The 20,986-nt window shown below is 45.9% G+C and overlaps 1 protein-coding gene across 1 annotated transcript; it reads right to left on the bottom strand.

The window, feature by feature from the left end:
• Positions 1-601: 601 nt before the first annotated feature.
• ntn4 (netrin 4) lies at positions 602-19,782 on the bottom strand. The gene is made up of 10 exons (XM_061073081.1): positions 19,438-19,782; positions 17,183-17,730; positions 12,087-12,365; positions 7,966-8,092; positions 7,179-7,364; positions 2,765-2,978; positions 2,350-2,444; positions 1,711-1,779; positions 1,386-1,559; positions 602-1,295 (listed from the first exon to the last, which is right to left on the bottom strand). The coding sequence occupies exons 1-10, from the start codon at positions 19,481-19,483 to the stop codon at positions 1,156-1,158; spliced, it is 1,878 nt and encodes a 625-aa protein (XP_060929064.1). The 5' UTR covers positions 19,484-19,782; the 3' UTR covers positions 602-1,155.
• Positions 19,783-20,986: the final 1,204 nt, after the last annotated feature.

Genomic DNA, 20,986 nt, shown 5'->3' with positions numbered 1-20,986 from the left:
AAGGTTTGAAAAATAAGACTCAAGTTGTTATAAACCCGGAATTGTCCTTTAATATAAACCACACGAGGACACGAATTCAAAAAACGGGGAAGAGAAGGATGAACAATAATATTTATATAGATATATACAAATAATACTGTACAAGAGCACAGAGGAAGGAATAACAAGGATTCAGCAGTGGAGTGTAATATGAGATGAATCAATACACGGTACGTTATGTATCATTAACATTGGAACGGCGACAGAAAAGAGCTGGACTGAATCTGGACTGTGCTCATACACCGCTGCATTCACCCGCTCTCGCTCTCCATCTCTCGCTCTCGCATGCACACACACACACATTTGCACAAAAAAAAAACTGTCAGGCAACTACATTCACGTTTGGGGTGAAACCCATTCACTCTGATTTCAACACAGGCACACCTGGACTGGCTAAGATTTAACCACCTGTAGTGGCTTGTATGGCTTGTTCAGCGTCACTCGGGGTGCTTTGCACATCGCGTCTGCAGCAAACACACACACACACACACACACACACACACACACACACACACACACACACACACACACACACACACACACACACACACACACACACACACACACACACACACACACACACACACACACACTGCTGCCTCTGTGGGTGTGTGTCCAATGCCTAGAGGAGCACAGAGGGAGCGGGCGTCCTCCATCCACAGTCCACAGTTATAGTCTTGGGTGTTTAATCTTCCTCTCTGCGTGTGTCCATGTCCCCTCAGTCCGTCTTAGGCTAAAGTGCAGCAGAGAGGAGGACATTCAGTTTATATAATGTGTGCTTTAATGTGTATCAGTGGATCCCGGTTGGGGGGGAGGGGGGGGTGTCGTTGAGTGACAGAATTCCTCTATTTCTGAAGCTTCAGCAGCAAAAGCAAAAGAAACGTCTGCTTGAATACAACATAAGGACGCAGGAGGGACAGTTTGCTCAAACGTCTTAACAAAAGTTCGTCCCGTGTGCTTTAAGCGTGTGCCGTCCACTACTGGACAAGAGCAGAGAGTGGAGAGGTTTCAAATGTCTGCCCAGTCCCCATCCCCCACCGAAAAATCCAACGCCATTCATAATTCCACATGTCAGTCCATGTGTCCGTCAGTCCTCCGGGCGGGTCAACTGTCCGTCTACCAGTTGCAGTCTTTGTTGAGCAGCGTGAGGACCTTGCGTCCCAGGCTGGCCTTCCACGGCTTGACGAAGCTCTTCATGTTGACCAGGAGGCGGCCCTGCTTCCGGTCCGAGTGTCCCGCCACCAAGTACTCCACCCCTGGTACATGAGGTCAGAGGTTAAGGACGTTTCAAAGCGACATACGCCATTACCACGGCTCTATGTTATCATTGTGATTGTGTGTCTGACCTGGGTTGAGGATGGGGCAAGTGCAGCCCCGTGCGGTCCAGGACTCGGGGTAAAGGGTGACGCGACCTCTCTGGATCTTCACCTTGGTGTTCTGACTCAGCACCTTCTGAACTTTGACCTCCACCTCGGCGTGGGAGCCCTTATCGTGGGCCGACAGCACTTTCACCTTCAGCACTATGAGACAGGACGAGAGACGTTAGGATTTGACTGTGAGAGGCTGTGTGTGTGACAATAGGTGCATTTTCTCTCAGGATGAGATTGTAATACAACAAAATCTATTGTTGTGTTGGATTTTGTAGTGAAATGCAGTCGAGTGCGTTCTCACCGTATGCGTAGCTCATGGTGCAGAAGAGTTTACTGTTGGTCAGGGCTTGCTCTTTGCACTCACACTTCTCTGCAGGGGGACAGACGCAGATTTAATATTTGTAACAAAACTGATGTTGTGTGTCCGTGTGTGTGTGTGTGCGTGTGTGTGCGTGTGGTCTCAGATAATGTACGTGGCGTCCTAAGAATGCAAGAACAGCGTGTGTGTCCAGCGAGGAATGTGCCTATGAAAGGTGCAGTTACATGGTGGTGGGGGGTCTGAGAGAAGGGACACTTGGAAACTCTCCACACCGAATCACACACACACACACACACACATACACACACACATACACATACACACACACATACACACACACACACACAGACACACACACACACACACACCTTTGTTCCATGTCCTTCTACGGCCCTATCAAGACTTTCATTACTTAACCATTAATGCTTGGTCACTGGACTGTGGAGGAAGATGAATAAAACACACAAACATACTCACATGTACACACACACATACACACACACACACACACACACACACACACACACACACACACACACACACACACACACACACACACACACACACACACACACACACACACACACACACACACACACACTCTCTCTCCCTCTATCTCACCTGAGTAGTGGAGCGCAGAGAAGAGTTCGTCCGTCCTGAAGATCCGGACCGGCTCACTGGAGTTTACCTCTAAGTTGTATAGTTCCAGATCCGAGCTGCACAAACACAATACAACATTATCGCACACATGAAGAACATAGGAATGTAAATCTGTACAAAATAAAATGTCCAACACACCAGATTAGTTCAGTATAACAAGTTCTCCCAGAGTAGAACATTTTATATAATAACTACACGCCATGCAATTTAGTTTGAATATTCATTTTCCCCACCTCCAGGTCTTAAGTTCCCCTGAGCTCCATCAAGTAACATTACTGTGGATATTCATGGTCCTCAGAGGATTAATACTTCCTGTTTTTTACTTTAAAACGGCACAGCTTTCTGGGATCAAGTGCAGAGAAAGTTTTTTACTCACCCAAACATACAGTCTCCAGTGAAAGGATCACAGTCTCCTGCACAGTCGCAGGGACGGCAGCCGTAGTCATGGAAACCCCAGTATCCCACCATGCACCTGTCGCAGTGGGCGCCACCCACTCCGGGTTTGCAGATGCAGTCGCCGCTGGAGGGGTCGCAGGGGGAGTTGTCCGCCAGGTGGAAAGGCAGGGAGCCCATGGGGTGACAGCTGCATGCTGGGAAAGATAAAAGAGATGGAAAATATAAATTTAGACACAAAACACTTCAGGTAACGTTATAGAATTCTTGGTATTAGAATTAGTTTAGTAATTTTTGTATAATCCTGCTAACTGACAGACAAACGCAGACGGAAACACAACCTCCTCCTCGGCCGTGGTGACAATATCCAAATGTTTCTTTTTAAAGTGGAAAGAACCAAATCTCTGAAGTGGAGCACGGAGTCCAAAGGGCTTCGACAGTCTGCTGACCTGCGACTCGTCATTTATCACCTGGTCGGGTGATAAATTTGAGCTCTATTCGTCTCTTCCATTGTTGCAGCAGCTCGTAATACAAAGGCCTCTCTCTCCTTCTTATCACAGCTTTCTCCCTCCCGCATGTCCCCCCTCTAATTGTGTGCTGATAGTGTGTTCTTTAAACAACCTCCCAAAACAATATACTACACACAAACACACACACACACACACACACACACACACACACACACACACACACACACACACACAGTATATAACACCCACCCATGTTTCCAGTAACAGTCTGAGAAAACTACCGTCTTTCCACTGCTGTGAGACACGGAGCATTGCAGGACAAGGTGTCCAGCTGCCTCCCCCATAAATGCGTCCCTATCTCGGGGTCAGACGGGGGGGGGGCAGAGAAGGGGTGTTGTGTGGAGTCATTTCTCTCCTGTTTAATGATGCTTGAAGCTTGACTGGCAGTAAATGAGTGTGAGTACTAACTGAGCACCTGTTAGATTATAGATTATAGTAAAATATGGGAAATAATCCAATAAGAGACCTCTGCCTTTAAATCTAAGCTTCTAATTGAACTAAGAAATACAAAAACATGCTCTGGATTATAGATCTGTAGAAAGAGATTTTCCGGGGGCGAGCAGATGAGCTAGCAGGTAATTGGGATATGATTCTTAATTTGATATCTTGAAGTTTTTGGGCTACTGGTTGAACAAAATAAGAAATTTAAAGATGTCCATTTGGGATTAAAACTGCGTTTTTCCTTATTTTTGGAAATTTAACAGACTAACTGATTATTGTTTGAACAGATTGGTCAATAAGGCAAATAAAGTTATTTGTGTTATACGGTTATAACTCATGCGACCATAGAATCAGTGCTGTAGTTTTCTCTGAGTTTCCTTTATAAAATGTTCCAGGAGTTGCATGTTTCCCATGTGAATCTGCTCCCGTGCACACAGATGCACCATTAACACATCTTTGCGCAGTGCGGACGATGCCTCATCAACTTTCTCGCGTTCCAAACCAGACCCGCTTATCGTATGCGGATCTATGGCGACAATAAAGATAAGCTAAACGTTATCGTGAGGCCGAACAGGACAGTGTCAATAAAATCATAAAGGTCTCACATTCACTGCAGAGATGATGAGTAAACACACGTTCAAGCACTGGACACTAATATGGGACACTAATGTGCAGACAGACCTTTGTGTGTGTGTGTGTGTGTTTGTGTGTGTGTGTGCGTGTGTCAGACTCTATCGATCGTATTGTTTAGCGAGCAGCCCTCCGCAGCCCGCACGTTAATAATTAGCAGAGATTACAGCACAGCCTCAGCTCCAGTGTAAAGCTGAAACACGTGCGGCGACGTGTTTTTAATAAGCGTGTGTGTTTACATATCTGCGTGAGAATTTATGAGTGTTGGAAGGGGGGGGGGGGTCACCACACAAGGCCTCCTGTATGTAAATATGTGTGTTTCTTCAGAAAGCTGTCAGCTGCAGCAGCCCCTGACAATGAGAACCTTCAGAGCGTGTGCTGGGACATGACGGGACACCTGCCTGAACAACCCCCCCCACACCTCACCCCCCACGAACACATACTGTAACTTTCCCCTCGGCTGAAGTGATTCGCTGTGTACCAGCTTGCGTGGAGCTCGACAGGAGTGTTTTCTTTCCCCGGGCCCCTCGGAGCCTGGTATGAAGAAAATGTTCCTCGCGACATGAGGGAAATTCCTCCATTGCATTGTCAGCACGCGGCTTCGCTGGGATTTTCACAACCTGTACCTTGGTCTCGAAGGGGGGGGGGGATCTCTGAGCACGCCGTCGCTCCTTCGTTTCTCCCATCAATCACTCCCCCCCCCTTCCTCACAGCCTCTGTAGTTACCCCACAGGTGAATTTACAGATGCCAAAAGAATATGCAACGGGTGAAATGTAAACCCCAGCGAGACTTTGCCAGAAAAGAACAGAGGTGGTGGATCACTTTTCTTTGACTTTGATAGAGAAGGGGAAAGATGCTGAAGAAGAACATTGGAATGTGCTTGTGAATTAATGGCATTCGTCCACTATGGGAAATAAATCAAACGCATCTTATCATCTGAAAGATCCTGAATTGGATTCTGAGCTAAATGTCAAAACCTCTGCCAAGGCCCAACAGTCCCCTTGTGAAACCACATTTAAAACCCCAGAGATTTATGTTTCACCAAGATCCATGAAAGAAAAGGAGAAATTAAGTGTCTGTGTTAAAGTAAGTAAAAAGGAATTCCTAGATCTGCACTAAAATTCCATCTTTCTCTTGTTAATCCTGCAAACTAACAAACAAACCAACAAAGAAACAGACGACATAGTGATTTATGTTTGACGTCTCTCGAGGATGTTGGATTAAGGAAGTCAGCGTGAACGTGTGCACGAGCGATTGTCGAGATGTCTCACAAGTGGAAAACCTTCCGCAGGAAAAGACGAGCATCAGTAAAAGTCGTTAGGATTCATCGTCTTGAGACAGTGAAACAACGAGAAGAAACTTCCCCAGCAATCCATCTTATGTCCGGGGAGATTTTTGCAAGACCACAAGGCGAAGAAACATTTGTGCGATGATGGAAATCACCGGATTACACTTTGCTTTGTGTTACGATCAAAACCGGTCTCAGACGCCCCAGGAAGCCAAGACCTGTTTTTCTAATGACACGGAGCTCAGTGGCCTCCAGAACAGATGTTGACTCTGAAATGAAATGTGCTGTATCACTCGCCCAACATGTGTATTCATCACTGTCCGATCATGTTTCTGCTGTAACCGATTCTCTGGATGTGAGAAAGGGAAAAAAAAGACACGACAACACCCCGGCTCTGAGTGACGGCTTTGGGCCGAGAGCCAACGCTTCTTCCCCCTGAGGGTGTTTTCGAATGGTCTGCTGCGATTTGACAGGTTTGATTTCAATGAGATGTTAGAATTCGTACACGAACACACACACGCATACTTCAGTAATCATGTGTGAGGCCGGCGTACCTGCAGGACTGAGCTCACTGGGTCAAATCTGAAAGATAATCAGAGGGAGAATGTAGCCACTGTTGTGTTTATGGATGATTATCTGGTGTTTACTTTAGACTCGCCTCGTCACCGGAGGGCAGCAAGCCGCCCGACCCACCTACACACACACTCACACACACACACACACACACGCTTACCGCCACGACCAATGATTACCCTGCAGCTCCACGAGCTCTGAGTCACATATGAAAAATGGCAAAACAAGCCAAGATGGACAAGCCGGGGTTTTGTGTCGAAGTTTTGAGTCAAGACGAAGGAATGCCACCATCTGATGATTAACTATGGTGTAAACCTTGGATGGAGCGTGCTGTCTCTCTCACACACACACACACACACACACATACACACACAAACACACACAAAGAGCCAGGTGCCCATCAGGAATCAGCGTTATCCAGCACGTCCCAGCTTGCGATCTCCATCCTCAACATTCCTCGGGGAGAATGAGAGCGCCGTGCCAGTGTGGCCTATGTGAGGTTAATATTATGATTCACACCAGTTACATTTTGTTCAGCAACAGGGGGGGGGGGGTGATTGGTGATTTATGATACGTTTTACGGTGTGTTCTGCATGTGGCGGTTTTCAGGGTGACAAAGTATATGGGCATGACTCGGCATCTACTGTTTACCAGAGAAATTCCTGAAGTCATCTCATCTCTCTCGGCCTGGAGGAGCCATGAGGAAGACGGTCGGCTTTATTAAATGTGGTTGGTGTGAATAAAAAGATAAAGATAAAAAGAAAGACGAAGGCAGGGTGATGAGAGACAAATTTTTACCTTCGCCAAGGAGGAATAAACTACACTTTTCAGCAAATGATTCCAATAAGAGGTCGATACTATGCCTTCCATGTTATTCACTGTACTGATCAACTGGTTTCTACGATATAAAGTGTGTTTTGATGGTGAATCTCACATTTGCAGGAGTCGGGGGCGGCTTGTGGCCGCTGGGGGTCTCTGTAGAAACCGGTCGTGCATTTCTGACACTGGCGTCCTTCGGTGTTGTGCAGACAGTTACACACGCCGCCGCTGCGCTGGCCGGACTCGCGCCACGCCGACCAATCGAAGTGGCAGCTCTGAGCATGTCCGTTGCACTTGCACTCTGGAGTGAGAGAGAGAGAGAATCATTGTTGAATTGTTAATAGGAGGCATTAAGCAGAATTATGCTGCAGGAGAGGTCAGAGAATTTTGAATGGACATTTTGAGGCTTTATGACACATTTTTATTGTGTTTATTTTGTTTTTACTTCAGTCCACTGGAACCGTTGGGAATATAATCTGATTATAACTACTGGTGGGATAGAACTAAGTACATTTACTCTGTTAATGTACTTTTCATGTATCTGTACTTAAGTAGATTTACTTTCTGGGACTTTTCACTTTTATATATCTGCAAATATCTGTACTTTGTACTCAAGCACATTTTTACTCTGCTTTACTTTATGCGTTCACATAGTCCTGACATTTTTTTATTAATTTCTTGTCCATATTATCATCTAACCCCACATTTTGCTGACCTGTCATGATCAGCATCAGTGAAACTACCGAGAAATGATCACAAAAAGGTAAAACGTGCAGCTACAGCAACTTTAGCCTTTATAACAGGGTGAATAAAAGCAGGACGAGTAAAGATGTCTTCACGTTACACAACATTTGTCTACGTTCCAGTGGTAGACAACGCGTGGGCGTGTTTGCTCGACTCACTCCGACATTCGTGCGGCGCCCCCGTCAATCCGTCAGCGGGCTGCCAGGGCCGGTCGTTGTAGAGTGGAGCGCAGAGCTCGCAGTGATCACCTGCAGTGTTGTGTCTGCACACACACTTCCCATGGACCTGGGAGAGAGGGAGAGAGAGAGTGAACGAAAGAAAGAAAGAGAAGGGGAGAGAGAGAGCTCATTAGTGACAGGAAGAATGATAGACAAAGGTAGAAGGATGGAAGGAACAAAGAGGTCAGTGTGATGGAGAGGACAGTATCCCTCATGAGGACACCTGCTGGGGGTGAAGACTTTACTCTTCCTCTAGATTCCTTCCTCATTCCCACAATATCTTCTATCTCTCCTGCCTGTTCCATCTCTCCTTCTGTCCATTCTTTCCCCTCCTCTTCCTCTTGGTGTCCTCCGATTTCCTTATTTCCTCTCGTTCTATCTCTTTCTCGTCCTCCCTCGCTTGAAATTAGTGAATTAGTGAAATTGATTGTTTGGCTTCATCACTGGAAACGAGAACGGGCCTCTGCTCTGAAAAGCCTGTGTGTGTGTGTGTGTGTGTGTGTGTGTGTGTGTGTGTGTGTGTGTGTGTGTGTTTGTGTGTGTGTATATGAGAAGAGTGCAAGTATGCGGCGCTGAGAGCACAATAACAATCTCCTTGTCATTCCTGCGAGTTGGAATGCCATGCATGCTGGATAATGATTGAAGGAGGGGGGCGGGAGAGGCATCTGAGGAAGCTCTTTATTTGTTTGCGTTACACGGTGCAACTGTAATGTAGGACACACAATTATACAACGATTACAGAGCTAGACACATAGACAACGGGCTAAGACGCACAAAAAATACACACAGCGATCCTTGCATTCGCTTCCCACGGTGGAATTAAACACATCCATACATCCAAACATGTCCTCTACCTGAACTGACCCCAGATCAGTTGTGTGGTATAGCTCACATGACTGATTTTACACACACATCGCACTCCATTACAGTCACCACTAATAAGGGGAGGGGGGGGGGGGGTTGCATAAGTGAGAGGTCCTGGCACATATGAGGCAGCAGACCTAATGGCACATATTGTAAAACACTGAGTAATTCATGAAAGGGGCCAGAGCGCAGACAAAGGAGGGGCACGGTATTAAAAACACTTTTTAAAAAGCAGCGGACAGGGCGGAAGGGGAAAAGGCCGGCAGCATCTGGCTGGCGTCCAGGCAGCTGGTAGCTCAACCCATGTCACGTGTTTACCATAACGGGATACGGGACAATTAACACATGTACACAGGGAGAGCTGCACACACGCAACCATGTAAAGTCGGCCATGCAGAGGACACAGCGCTGATAGGAGGCTGCTGATAGTAACTGGATCATTTGAACTTTTAAGCTGGAATAGGGGGAATAGCTGTTTTATCTTAAACTAAAAGACTGAGACCAAGAATCTGTTTTTCGCTTTCTCTGAAATGTGAGAAGGGAACATTAAATGCATCTTCATGAAAAAAGATCTTGGCGTGTGTGTGCTCTCTACTGAGGACCCTTGTTGATTCTGAAATGTTTTTATTGGGTTAAGTAGAAGGAGGATAATGTAAACTTTTGTCTTGAGGGTTTGAATGTCCGCAGCAATTTTCATTTTCCTCTTCCTCCCATCTTGCACATTTGGAGCCTTAGCCGGAGTCAATCTCAGTTGTCGATCATGAGAATTCACCGTGTTGTGACGGCATCCAATAACTAATCAAAACCAAACTTACCTGAAAAACAACTACAATGACAGAGATCAACTTATTTGATGTGTATTTTCTGACTTTTTTTTTTGTCCCGCATCTGTTGACATGATCAGTGCAGAGCGGTAACAAGGCTGAGTTCAGACAGACGCTCTCATTTGAATGGCGACAGTAGACTGTCCCATCCAGAGGAAGAACTAATTATCCGAGGGATCGGTCCTGCTGGAATCATTTGTTTCTTCTGTTTACTTCGCAACCGTTGTCCTGGAAGATTAAATGATATCTCTCCAGACTTGTAAAATCCTATCTGTGATGGTTACCACTCCTACCGGCATTGAAACCACACTCATCCCCCTGCACCTCAGCCTGAATCCCTGCAAACTATGAATAGCAAGGTGACCTTTTACGTGTAATACCTGTGGCGTTCCTCTTTAGAAAGAGAGAGGATGAAAGTAGGCGCCAGACAAATGCACCAGGAGGAAGAAATACATGAAAACCGTGGACAAGGAGGGAAAGAAAACACATAAACAGGCATTATGGCTCAGCTAATTGCTGCAATTGCTCCAGTAGATAGCCCTGGATGTTATTATGGGTGTGTGTTTGTGTGTCTCTGAGAGTGTTTGTGAGTGTTGGCTTTGTGGCTAACTAACAGACAGTGTAATCACCCTGAACCGCAAAACCCCATGTGGGGGTCCAGCAGCACAGAACAACAACAACAAACAGGCCGACCCCTTCATTCCTGCTCGGTGTCTGGGCAGTAATGACTCAACGTATCAGGGCGACTTTCACCGCTGATTACTGCACACACACACACACACACCCACACGCACGCATACACTCTCAGAGTAGACGAAACATTGCACGCTTAAGCACACACACCTCACACAACCGGCAGACCAAACAAACAAGACGTACTGTTCATATATGAGGGGGATGATTGCTTGAATAATCCTGCGGTGTATGTTTAGTGTGTATAAGAACTAAGCTTTGGGAGGTCACATAAGTATACATATAAATGCTTAAACACACACACAGACACACACACACACACACACGCACGCCCTTCCCTTCGCTGAGTGATCCGTTATCTCTGCCCTCATCTTCCGTCTTGCGCTGCGCTGCTTGTTTGGGTTTTGAGGCTCTGGGTCGAAACAGAGATGCAAAAACAAGCTGCTGATAGGCGGGAAAAAAACACTTATATAACTTGTGTGTGTTTACCAAAGGCTCCTGCATGCATGGCAGCCAGCAGAACGGCGCTCCGACGACCTGAGGTAATGTTGTTGTGAGGGCCGGTTAAGAAGAAGTCACTGTTTAAGCCGCGGGTACCAAAACAGAGGTGAATTTCAGCCACAAATCTGCATTATAATGATTTAGAGTTATTGTTACTGCTGTGATCCTGGCGTGCAGAGTGGAGTCTCACAGTCCGGAGGTTTAAACGCTCTTTCGGAGGATTTTCTACCCTCAAAAGAAGGAAATCCTCATGAAAACTCCCAGCAGAGCCACTTGTAATTCCTTGGCATGGAGAAAGTGAGATTTAAAGATCCAAAGACTGACTCCAATCCACTGGCTATCAGCGGCTTCATTACAAAAACACCGGTATCGACAAAGAAAACACCAACAAGTCTCTGTCTCGCTCACGGGAGACGCCGGACGTTTTCTCTGTTTTGTATCAGAGGGAAACACGAAGCAGCCGCGGCTCAGGATCCAGGCTTCAGCTGAGTTATGATGGATTTAGTTGGTTTTCGTTGTTTAATGCATCAGATAATTTGTTGAATTTACTGAAAGGATGAATCGATATCTCCATCTCTTGGGTTTGTTATCAACGGGAAATAAGCTGTTTTTCAGAGCAGGAGATAGAAAAGTGATCCCCCCCCTTTAGTCTGTTATTGAGACGACTGCCAACACAAAGTGAACGAGGCCGGAGAGTATCAAGAACTATAAACTCGATCTCTGTAGAACAAGAGAAAAACCCTCCCATCAGGAGACACATGAAACTAAGGGGCATCAGAGTGGTGCACTAGAAAAACAATTTGAGAGAGGGTGTGTCTGTTGGAAATTAAATTAGTGGTACATTTTGATTGATATCATTTTCACTTACTCATTCTTTCCAGAGCTTGACTGTTTAATGCACCTGGAATCTCTGACTAATCTTATCTCGAGTTAAGAGTCATTGCACTGGATAATAAGAGTGATAAAAAGTTGTGTATGAAAATTACACACGGCACATGTATTAGTCATAATGATCTTAACTAAAATGTCCACTAATAAAAAAACTGATTTTTTTACACAGATTTCAACATCTCATGGTCCTCATTTGTGGATTAAACAATACTTAGTAATCAAGATGTTTCAAAGACTATTTCTTTTCTAAAAACGTATTTAAAGAACAAATCCTTGCTCCTCTCTTACCACATGGTTGGTGCGGTCTCTGATGGGCTGGTACCCCGGTGCAGGAACACACTGCTCAGCGTGTCCGTTGCAGAAGCAGCTTCCCTTCACCATCAGGTCATAGATGGCGAAGTGTTGGGTCGGAACAGCCTCGTGCGCGGAGGCCACGTCTTTGGCCCGGCAGGGACACGGCTGGCGCTTCAACAGCCGAACGCGGATGTTGGTCACCCTCAGCTGCAGCTGCCCCTCCAGCCCGAACGGGTCCAGGGACTCCCACTTCGGTAGAGTTCGGTAGATCACCTGTCGGACAAGAAGAGAGAGAGAGACGTATACGTGTAAAGAAGGATTCAAATATCCAATCGATCCCATTGAAGGGAAGAAGAACCATCTCAATGTGTGTGACCTTGTGTATTCATGGCTTTCGGCCTCCTTCGTTTCACTTTATGTTGTGAATTAAGGAAAAGGACAATACGTTTCCTAATAGCCCAGAGCAGCAGAACAGACACTTCTCTATTGTCGTGATTTAAAGGGACTAAACAGAATGAACTCAGTGACAAAATCCGGTTCATGGATGCTGCTCATGTCACAACATCTGTCATGTTGATGCCATTTGTGCAGCAAACTATGACCTTCACATGCTCACATGACCACGAGGGCACGGGGTGTCCTTAAATCACTGCACCCAACCTTTCTACACCCCCCCCCCTCTCTCCTCTCTCTCTCTCTTTACCCTGTCTAGTCCCTGGACATCCTTCAAATTGAAGATCCCTTTGTGGGCTGCCCTCGCCATGGCTACTGCTGCCACTGGCAACCACCACCGCTGCTGTTGTCACGGTGAAGAAGTTGCTGTCTGCCCCAGCTCTCGCTGTGAGAGAAATGTGTGTTTGCGGAGTCTCTTCACAAAAAAAGTGTGTGTTTTCATTGTCACTGGGGATCTGACACTGATATCATTGGATGTGTTGCGTGTAATCGTGTGTGTGTGTTTGTGTGTGTGTGTGTGTGTGTGTGTGTCTTTTCTTGAGTTGTAGCGTATGTTGCGATGCAAGCAAAGCCCCCTGATTGGCTGGATGGACGCAATGGGAGGAGCACTATTAATTTCCCTGTTGTTGCAAAAGGTCACGGGGTCGCGGTATTGTGGTCCTCAATTAAGAGAACACGACAAATAGGACGGGGGGCTCCGGTCCGCGGGAGAGCACGGAGAGCAGGGCCGAGCTTCACATAACTCAGGGCCGGACAAAAGACCTGCGACAGCCCGGCGACACCACAGTAACACCAGCACTCACACACAACCACACCGGCATGCACGCAAACACACACAAATTTACGCACCACAAATTCCACAAGAGGCCTTCGTGCAGCTTCTATTACACAGTCACGTCTAACTTTCGTTTCCTTTGAATGTGGAGGCTAAATATTAGTATTCGCAAATATGCAGATGACACACATGTTTCTGTTTAATGTGTCCTGGACAGATTTGAGACTCTTCAAATGGTTTAAGGGGCCAAATTAAGTTTATTTTAAGTTAAGAACATTCGTTGAAACTCAAAACAATGAGGCTTCAAGATACCTGAAGGGTTTTTTGGACACTAACGTCACTTAGAAACCACCTTGTCTCATTTATCGTACACAGTAGTACTGGTTTCTAGCCATTCCACAGACTCTCAGTTGCTGGAAACTCAGCAGTGCATTAGCATGGCTCAGGAGCTCGGAGGTTTGATCCCCGGCTGCTTCCGAATACATGTCATAAGCTGCTTTCAGACACTGAACTCTGGACTTTCTGAATACAGCTATAGTGTCCTTGTGCAAGATATAGAATCGAACACAGCCCCAGATTATTTACCATCAGTGTTATTGTGTGTTTGTTAGAGAGGTGCTTTGCATATAACAAGTTCTGTATGATCTGGTTTCAAGATATTCAAAATAAGAGGAAAATCATTCATCTGGATACATGTCAGCACCTTTTCAGCCAAATGAGCCACTTTCTAATGCAGTTGTGTTTTCCACCTCCGAGGCAGTGGGTTCACTGTAGGCCATGTGTCCTCTCGTAATCTTTCTTCCTGTTTCAGGCTGCAAAATAAAAAGTAAGTCTGGCTCTCACAGGCCTAATTCCATCAAAGCACTGTGGACTGTAATCTGGTAAACAGACACAATGGGCATTGATGGAAGGAGAAAGACAGAGAGGGAAACAGAGAGGGGGGATGGGTGTCTAGCCAACAGTACCAACATCCATCAGAGCAACGGCACTTCCTTCCCGGCCAACAGACGGAGAGCCGACTGTATGTGTTTATCTGAAAGGGCATGAAGGAGTGTGTGTGTATGTGTGTGCTCAAGGAACTGTGGAAAAGAGAAAGACAATGTGTGTGTGTGTGTGTGTGTGTGTTGGCGGTTCTGCCTCACTCTCTTCCCTAAGGAGGTCAGTCTCTGCAACAAACGCTCACATTCTTCCAGTTCAGCTGACCTCATAAATAAGAGAAGAAGTCACACACACACACACACATGCACAGGTGAACATGAAAAGCCTTCAGCTCAGGAGATGACACGCTCTAATGTTTGCAGTAGAAACACGAGATGCAGAAAGACGACCTGCTGACTGTAATCGCTCACAGGTTCCCACACTCACTTAAAATCAAGTTATATGAGTCAGATAATACGACTATTATTTCATAATTTAATAAATGTTCTATATTTATCTGGAAAAAGCTTGAGATTTTAATGCAGATTATCCATGAACGTGTTGATATCTTTCTATAATAAACTGAAAGGTCCATGGTCATATCCTCCTTTGATTAAGATGATGATTAATAATGAATAAACCTTAAAACTTAAATCCCTGGATGGATGAAAGTTATCTGAACTAAAGCAGGTGCACATCCATGCTCATAGACCTAAAAAGAGAGAAAGTCAGGCCCCAACAACTCACACTGGGCAATATAATGTGTTGACACTGTCATTATATGTGACGTGCAATTACAACAAACACACACAAGCATGAAAAGTGTGAACAGCTGAGCAGCAGCAGCAGCAGCAGCAGCTGGGCTGTCAGAGCTTCTCGACCTCTTCTAACCCCCGGGTCATCGGCTGAGGGGTTAGAGGACGGAGGTCACGCTCCCGGCACAGAGGCTAAAGCGAAGCTGAGGCAGAGAAGAGGAAAATATGTCGCTATTTTCACACCGTGGTGCACTAAAGGGTTAGAGCTGCAAAGGTTTGTTGATTTATCAATTATCACCACATCTGGTTTGTCTGTTAGTTCGCAGGATGAGGCGAAAACTACAGGACGGATCACAGAGAAACGTGGTGGAGGGATGTGGTGTGTGTCAGGGAAGAACTTATTTCAGGTGCTTTTTTACGTTTTCACCAGTTTTAGAGGGTATTCATGTATCTTGATGAAAGAAATCAGATATATTTAGATGAGTGTATGTAATGTGTGTAATTTGGTGCAGCTTGATTGAATTTAAGGGGACTGCTGGGCCTCGGAGGAGGAATGTGCTACTCTAGGTTTGAGCTTCTTCAATATGATTCCTTTCTGTGTCATATATAGACATCTTGAACAAGTCAGCTTGAACTCTGGGAAATCACACCGGGGAGATTGATCAGCAACCGCATACCACCTGCAACACCTGCATACCAAGACTTTAGCAGGACTCCAAAACACGGCAGGAGTGTGCAGAAGAAGATTTACGATCTCACAGCAGAACAAGTCGGTAACAGCTGTCTGAGTGGCGGCGTGGAAGCGAGGGCCCGTCGACCACACGGCGGAGACGCACGTTGCATGTGAGAGCACTGCAGGGAGCCCGGGGGGGCACCACGCTTGGCATGTTCCTCCACACACATCTGCAGAGCAGCTACCGACACACACGGCTTCCATTAAACATCAGTGGACTTCAGGAAGCCCTCTCGTGCTACAGTCAAAGTACGCCTATTAAACACTCACTCATGCACATGCACACACACACACACACACACACACACACACACACACACACACACACACACACACACACACACACACACACACACACACACACACACACATACACATACACACACAGCTTCCCCCCACCTGGCTGCTCGCTGCTTGTACTCTGCTGTGTGCTAAGTGCTCCGTATGACTCTTGCATGTTGCGTGACTTACAGCAGAAAGAACCAAATTCTTTCCAGAGGAAGAGGTAATGAGGGAGAGGGAGCCCTTTAGAAGTCAGGGGAGCTTGAGCCTCTCGTCTGTCCCGTGGTTTACCTGTCGCACACGATGGCGTGTTTGGCCACGACCTCGCCCTCCCGTTACACGTGTGTCTAACCTGCTTTCTGAGTGAGAAACAAGTGAGAATTCAAACAAGCCTTGATACAGATCCGATCACCCAGAAGAACCAGGGAAAGAGCCGAGTCGAGATGTTCACTGCTGCTTTCAAACAACCTCAGAGGAATCAGTGTTTTCTCTTCTGCTCATTGATCTTAATATGTTCTTTTATTTTACAGTTATTTAGTTTTTTTGGCTCTTTCTGAGTTTTCAATGTCTTTTTTACCTTGACCAAAATGTTTATGTTTTCATCAGTGTTTTTTTGTGGGATTGTTACCAAGATTACGCAGAAATTACTGGATGTATTAACACGAAAATTGGTCTAAGGATGCTCTATGGGTCTGGGAAGAACCCATTAAGTTCTGGTGTGGAACCGGATCAGGGGGTGGATCCAGATTTCTTTTGGTCATCTCCCTAGTGTCTATAATAAAGGGATACAAACACTTCGAAGTCCTAACCTGTGTATCGACTGCACCTCTCGTGGAACAAGTGATCTGATTTTCTTTTAAAGAGAAGCAAAACAAACACAAGATTCATTGCATTGTGTTGTTTTCACACAGAAAACAAACAGCGCCACCTGACACCTGACAGAATGATGGTCTTTCACACTGTTCCTGCCTTTGTCTGATGCACAATGTCCTGTAACTGCATGAATCACATCCTGGGACTCCTCTGTGTGGGGAAGATGGATTCCACCAACAAAAGCTTCTATGCAGAGTATTCTTATTCCCTGAATGGCTTTTGTCATTGGACGATAAAAAGATAGAACGCGTTACACACAGACTCACACACAGATTCTAAAGACCCAGCGCCTCCTCCTCACCTCTCCACGGTTGCAGGGATAAGCCCCAGAGTATTTGGATGTGCAGGTCGCCCCGTCCCGACCCGCTTTTCCTTCCTCCAGCTTGAAGGCGTCGCTACAGTTGCTGGCGTAGTACTGCAGCATCCTCCACGTTCGCCCAAAGTCCTGCGACCGCTCCAGGGTCATGGCGGCGGGCCTCGGCGAGCGAAACACGACAATGAGATGCGTCAAGTAGAACTCGGCCTCCAGGTCCAGCTGCACCGTCTCGGACTCCACCCCCTCAGCCGACTGCCACCAGGTGTTCGGGTGACGGAAGGAGGAGTCGGACATGGCCCCGGCCAAGTGGGACAGGAGCGGCAGGCCGGCGTTGCACTTGGCACATTTGGCAGCGCTGCAGGCCAGGTTGGCGTTGGGGTCGGCGTAGGAGCAGTAGAGCTCGGTGCCGTTGTTGCCGCAGACGGTCTGTGTCAGGACCCGGCGACCCAGGGCCAGGTTGCCCATGCGGGGGTTGCAGGCTCGGCTCTCGCAGCGAGGGGCCACACCTGCACGAAACATCTCCACCGACAGACCTGAATGGAGGGAGAAAAGAAAAATACAAATATTTACACATCTACTTGGCAAATATAGGCTGAGGTGACATAACAGCAGAAAAAAAGAGTGAAAGCGTGGGTGTCAGGTAGGAACGACAAGGTGTGGCGCTCATTATACTTCAGCTTAAAGGGTCAGTCCACCTGAAGAACTGAGCTAGAGTGGTTATTAACCAAGGGGATAGATTTTGTTTCCCGTAGGATTTGAGATATCTGAGATGTTTGCCTGAGTCCCTGATGTTCTGAGTTATACACAGATTCCACTGTTGTCACTTTCAGTTTCTCCAGTGGAGAGAAAAGGGAAGTGAAAGAAGGTGTTTCAGAGAAAGACTGAAGAATAAACTTATCGGTAAGATGGGAAACCAGTAAAGATAAGTGAGAAAATTGGGTGAAGAGGCATCGAAACTGCCTGAAAGCCCATTTAAGGGTTATTCCACATCAAAAAATGACAATAGGAGAACATCAAGTACAAAGTTTATCCTCTCAGCTGATAATTCTGTGAACTTTGTGCAATGATTGACCATATTAACCAATAAAAACATCTTGTTGGGCAGCAATCAGTGACCTACTTTGACCTCAGGAATTTAATCTTTGGGTTTTGAGGGTTTTGCCCATTTCCTCACACGACGTCTGTCAACACACACACACACACACACAAACACACACACACACACACACCTGAAGTTATGGTAACGTGAAGTGTGTGAATGTGTGACGAGAGGAGGAGAAGAGTGACTCAGTGCACGAGTCAAGTGATTCACCTCCAATCGGAAACGTTATGCAAAAAGGGGATAAAGGAGGCATTGTGCACCTGCCTGCTGCCGACTGCAGCCTGGACTCCGACACAGAGTTTGGCAGCTCAGAAGGATGAGCAGCGTTCAGACGCCTTCCAGACGCTTCGCAACCTCCCTGAGGGGCCGAGGTGTCATCTCCCTAAGTGGATTCATTATCTCCAACCTGCAGCTCTCTTTGTTTTTAATGTCAGGGACCTCACAGGTCGACTTATTATTAAATCTGAGAGGCTGGATTCATCTTAAAAGGAAGAGGATTTTTTTAAATTTTTTAATTTACTAGACTGGTGTTGCTGCTCAATTACATGACTGTCTATAGGTGAGGAGGTCAGGAGGGGAAGACTGGAACTTAATAACACAATAATAACTCATGTTTACTCATTAACTCAGTATGTATATACTACTGTATATATTGTTGTCTTACTGTATATATTGTTGTTTTATTTCCAATTGTTGTTTTATGTACAGTGCACCAACCACACAAAGGCAATTTCCTGTGTGTGCAAATAAAATAATTCTGATTCTGATTCTGATTCTCAAATCTGTCTTACATTGAAATAGTTAAGTTTAACTTGTAAACAATTTCTAAAACAAAACATCCATTGAAATTATTGAAATTTAGCAACAATAACTTTCCCACTTAGTCTGTATTGTTCTCCTCATCCAGTGGATTAATATGAAAACTGTTTTATTATGTTTAAATATTTCAATTAATCATTTTTAGATTAAGCTTAAAAGTTTTAAAAGCATGTGGCTTCACGTGTCAGAAACCTATTCAACACTCGAGGTTAAATCGGCTGAAAACCAAAGCGGCTACTGTACTGATGCACTTGTCCCTGAGCAGCAGAAACAATAAACCATAACAATACAAAGAATATAAAAATAAACTCTCACTGACCTGAATCTGACAACAAGGCCACAGTGATCACCAGTAAAACCAACATGTCTCCTCACTGGGAGAATAATCCAAAAATATGAGAGAAGAGGAAAAAGTCTTAAAGATTCATCCACGATGCTGTAAAAAAAAAAATGTTTTTAAATAAAAATGCGCAGGTTCAAATCCGGTGTGGACTTTCTCTTTCACTCAGCTGTGATCCGGTGCGGCGGTAGCAGCCGCATGACGCCGGGCGGTGGGTGCTGGTGTCCCGGGGGGGGAGAGGCAGATCCGGGTCGGGTCTCAGCGGCTCGTCTGCAGCTTCGGGCCCCGCAGTGTGTTTCATTTCCCCGCAGTGAGAGCCCGCCGGTCCGCCCGCACATCTGAGTGGGAGCGGAGCTTGTGGTCGTGACAGAGTCGAAGTGCAGCTCCGCCCCCTCCGCCGACTTAAAGGAACATTCCAGTTTGCTGCATGGATGGATGGATGGAGGGGGGGGGGCAACATATGAGGGTCCTGGGGATTACATGAGACTAATGAGAGGTTTTACTTTACATCAACAGCAGCAGAACAAAACTGCTCTGTTTCAACAAGTGTTGCACTTAAAGCGACACCAGGCAACTTCTTTATAACTTAAGGAAGCAGCTTCAAGGTTTCACCTCTTTATACCAAAACTAGCAGGGTCTATACAAGAAGGTTAACCCGCTGAAAAAATGGCAAATTAGTCGGAAACCATAATGCCAGAAACCAGAGTGTTGGAAAGCAAAGAGTCGGAAAGCAATGAGTCTGAAAGTAGCTAGTCAGAAAGCAGAGTGTCGGAAAGTAACGAGTTGAAAAGTAACGAGTCGGAAAGTAGCTAGTCGGAAAGCAGCGAGTCGTAAAGTAGCTTGTCGCAAAGTAACGAGTCGGAAAGTAGCTAGTCACAAAGTAACAAGTTGAAAAGTAACTAGTCGGAAAGAAGCTAGTCGGAAAGTAGCTAGTCGCGAGTAGCTAGTCAGAAAGTAACGAGTCGGAAAGAAGCTAGTCAGAAATCAGCGAGTCTGAAAGCAAAGAGTCGGAAAGTAGCTAGTCGGATAAGTAACTAGTCGGAAAGCAACACCTTAAACCGTTAGGTAGATCTAAATATAATGGATCTACTGGATGTATTATAAAGTTTTAATTTGTGAATTTTGAAGTTGCTAAAGTTGTACATGACTGATGGATGTATGTATAATAGTTTACTCTCATACTCTATCCGCTGGTTATGTATCTGTGTGTGCTCATGACTGTGTTACTCCCTGTTTAACACAGCTAGTGGAGCCAAAAACAATAGATTCCAACTCATTTAGCAGAAATATAAAGCAGCATAAAGTGAAAAGAATTAGTTGAGTAAGTATCAGTAAGTATCCGAGTACTTCGCCCCACTGGTGGTGGCCTGACAGAGTGCGGGACCCCCTTCACCGACCACGTGGAGGCTGATAAAAGCTGATGAGGAAAAAATGTGCTCGTATCCCCAGCTCTGACTAATTGGCTTTGGGTGAAGAAATTGCTCACACACACAAAGTGATGCTGGACGAGCTGCTGACGCACTTTGAG

This window comes from Limanda limanda, chromosome 1 (assembly GCF_963576545.1).
Source record: "Limanda limanda chromosome 1, fLimLim1.1, whole genome shotgun sequence".
In the NCBI taxonomy this organism is placed as follows: domain Eukaryota; kingdom Metazoa; phylum Chordata; class Actinopteri; order Pleuronectiformes; family Pleuronectidae; genus Limanda; species Limanda limanda.
The sequence above is the reverse complement of the archived record's forward strand: the minus strand, read 5'-3'. Positions and strand labels throughout refer to the sequence as shown.